The 3,553-nt window shown below is 33.4% G+C and overlaps 1 protein-coding gene across 1 annotated transcript; it reads left to right on the top strand.

Moving 5' to 3' along the window:
• The first annotated feature begins 10 nt into the window (after nt 1-10).
• LOC117104094 lies at nt 11-3,420 on the top strand. The gene is made up of 2 exons (XM_033244750.1): nt 11-404; nt 969-3,420. The coding sequence occupies exons 1-2, from the start codon at nt 238-240 to the stop codon at nt 3,016-3,018; spliced, it is 2,217 nt and encodes a 738-aa protein (XP_033100641.1). The 5' UTR covers nt 11-237; the 3' UTR covers nt 3,019-3,420.
• Nucleotides 3,421-3,553: the final 133 nt, after the last annotated feature.

The raw sequence follows: 3,553 nt of genomic DNA, 5'->3' as shown, positions 1-3,553 counted from the left end.
AACAGTGAAGATACAGTATGCAATAATCACAAGTTGGTCACAGGTGCTATACACAATGCAGTTATTAATGATTTGGACAATGCCAATATAAAGTTAGAATTAGAAACACTTGATATTAGTGGCAATGATCTAAATGATGTTGATGGAACATTACTGGGAAAATTATTTAAAATAGCTCCTAAATTAAAATGTCTAGAAGTAAGGGAGTGTAGGCTATCAGGTTGTACTTTGGGGGCAATGATCACAGAATGCCAGAACAATGAAGATACAGTATGCAATAATCACAAGTTGGTCACAGGTGCTATACACAATGCAGTTATTAATAATTTGGACAATGCCAATATAAAGTTAAAATTAGAAACACTTGATATTAGTGGCAATGATCTAAATGATATTGATGGAACATTACTGGGAAAATTATTTAAAATAGCTCCTAAATTAAAATGTCTAGAAGTAAGAAAGTGTAGGCTATCAGGTGGTATTCTGAGGGCAATGATCACAGAATGCCAGAACAGTGAAGATACAGTAGACCATGTTTTGAAACACTACAGGCTTGTACTACAGGGCAATGACCTTTCAGATATTGATGGTACATCAGTTGCTGATTTAGTCAGGGTACATTGTCATTATGAATTTGGTGATGATGATTATGATGATACAATTTTCATTGTGAGTGATTATTCTCTTACTTTTGATAACATAGAAAAGCTTGTTGAATCAGTAGGTGAAAATATAACATTGGATTGGGAAAGTATAAATCTGAGTAGGATTAACCTGTCTTCAATAAGTGGAATAACATTAGCTCGCCTATTTAAGATCTGCCCAGTGCTGAACCATATTGACATGAGTTACTGCAGTTTATCAGGCAGCATTGTTAATGAAATGGTAGAAGAATGTTGTAGGATGAATGCCAATATAAAGTTAGAATTAAAAACACTTAGTATTAGTGGCAATAATCTTGATGGAACATTACTGGGAAAATTATTTAAAATAGCTCCTAAATTAAAATATCTAAATTTAAGAAAGTGTAGGCTATCAGGTGGTACTTTGAGGGCAATGATCAGAGAATGCCAGAACAGTGAAGATACAGTAGACCATGTTTTGAAACACTACAGGCTTGTACTAAAGGGCAATGGCCTTTCAGATATTGATGGTACATCACTTGCTGATTTAGTCAGGGTAAATTGTCATTATGAATTTGGTGATTATTTTTATGATGATGATGATGATGATACAATTTTCATTCTGAGTGATTATTCTCTTACTTTTGATAACATAGAAAAGCTTGTTGAATCAGTAGGTGAAAATATAACATTGGATTGGGAAAGTATAGATCTGAGTAGGATTAACCTGTCTTCAGTAAGTGGAATAACATTAGCTCGCCTATTTAAGATCTGCCCAGTGCTGAACCATATTGACATGAGTTACTGCAGTTTATCAGGCAGCATTGTTAATGAAATGATGGAAGAATGTTGTAGGATGAATGTAGTATTCAACGACATCATACTTAGTCTATGGGGCAATGACCTTTCAGATATTGATGGTAAATCACTTGCAGAGTTAGTCAGGGTAATTTGTCTGTGTGATAATGAAACTTTCAGTTGGAGTGATTATTCTCTTACAGCTGGTAACCTAGAAATGCTGGTTGAATCTGTAGGTGAAAATATAACATTGAATTGGGATAGTATAGATTTGAGTGGGATTAACCTGTCTTCAAGTGGTAAAACATTAGCTCGTCTGTTTAAGATTTGCCCAGTGCTGAAGCATATTTACATGAGTTACTGCAGTTTATCAGGCAGCATTGTTAATGAAATGATGGAAGAATGTTGTAGGATGAATGTAGTATTGGAAGACAACATGCTTATTCTAAAGGGCAATGACCTTTCAGATATTGATGGTAAATCACTTGCAGAGTTAGTCAGGGTAATTTGTCCGTATTATAAAACTCTCAGTTGGAGTGATTATTCTCTTACAGCTGGTAACCTAGAAATGCTGGTTGAATCTGTAGGTGAAAATATAACATTGAATTGGAATAGTATAAATTTGAGTGGGATTAACCTGTCTTCAAGTGGTAAAATATTAGCTCGTCTGTTTAAGATCTCTCCAAACCTGATCCATATTGACATGAGTAACTGCAGTTTATCAGGCAGGATTGTTAATGAAATGATGGAAGAATGTTGTAGGATGAATGTAGTATTGAAAGACAATATGCTTAGTCTAGAGGGCAATGACCTTTCAGATATTGATGGTAAGTCACTTGCAGAGTTAGTTAGGGTAGTTAAAAAGTCTCGTAAATTTTTAAAGTTAAGCAGAATTGGTCAGGTTATTAATGATGTATTTGAAATTGTCAGATGGAGTGACTATTCTCTTACAGCTGATAACCTAGAAAAACTAGTAGAATCAGTAGGTGAAAATATAACATTGAATTGGCAAGTGATGAAATTGAGTAAGATTAACCTATCTTCAATCAGTGGAAAAACATTAGCCTGCCTTATTAAGATCTCTCCAAACCTGATCCATATTGACATGAGTTACTGCAGTTTATCAGGCAGGATTGTTAATGAAATGTTTGTGGAATGTAGTATTATGAATGCAGTGTTGGATGTTGAAATGCTCAATCTGCAGGGCAACAACCTTTCAGATATTGATGGTAAATTATTTGCAGAAATAATTATAGTATTGCATAATCCTGTCGTACCTTTCAGGTGGAGAGATTATTTTCTTACAGCTGATAACCTAGAAAATCTAGTCAAATCAGTAGGTGAAGAAAATATAACTCTGAATTGGCAATTGATAGATTTGAGTAATATTAACCTATCTTCAATCAGTGGAAGAACATTAGCTTGCCTTGTTAAGATTTCTCCAGACCTGATCCATATTGACATGAGTTACTGCAGTTTAACACATAGGATTGTTGATGAAATGATGGAAGAATGCTGTGGGATGAATGTAGTATTGAAAAACAACATGCTTAGTCTGTGGGGTAATGACATTTCAGATATTGTAAATCACTTGTAGCAAATTTGTTATGACCATGTGAATTGTGTAAAACCAAGCATACTCCACTGTATGTATGTTTAGATAAAAATAATTAATCACATGCTTTTATATTATATACAACAAATAAGATAACAATGCAACTACAAAATAATATACAAAGAATACATTCAGTTTTGTGTGATTAATATTTGTTTATTTACCGTAGTATCCTTTAAAATTGAGGCAATTGACAAAGTATTGGTGCTGGACCCCTATTACTCCTGTATGTACACTAATGTTAATATATGTGTTGGTATGTGTGTGTGTGTATATTATATATTTTTTGTTGAAGTTTTCAAAAAAATGGCGAACCTCAAACAACGCAATCTTTTTTTTTTTTTTTCTTTTTTTTTTGTTTGGCCTTAAAAATGTCATTATGTGTTATAACTTTGCACTATCAGATTTACTTTGCTAGTAAGTTATATTACATCGGTCGTTTATATCAAATGAATAATTACATACTTCTGATTAACTACTGTAGATTATGTTCTGGTTTTAGCAACTGTGCACCTCT

The sequence above is a fragment of the Anneissia japonica genome, unplaced genomic scaffold (genome assembly GCF_011630105.1).
Source record: "Anneissia japonica isolate Jap-2015-1 unplaced genomic scaffold, ASM1163010v1 scaffold288183_len337429_cov161, whole genome shotgun sequence".
NCBI classification, from domain to species: Eukaryota; Metazoa; Echinodermata; class Crinoidea; order Comatulida; family Comatulidae; genus Anneissia; species Anneissia japonica.
The sequence above is the reverse complement of the archived record's forward strand: the minus strand, read 5'-3'. Positions and strand labels throughout refer to the sequence as shown.

What these genes read in the sequence shown, in the direction of transcription:
- LOC117104094 (XM_033244750.1), top strand. Translation starts at nt 238, where the DNA reads ATGATCACAGAATGCCAGAACAATGAAGATACAGTATGCAATAATCAC. An exon ending in CTAAATGATATTGATGGAAC is followed by an intron (nt 405 to 968) that starts ATTACTGGGAAA and finishes TCTTGATGGAAC; the next exon opens with ATTACTGGGAAAATTATTTA.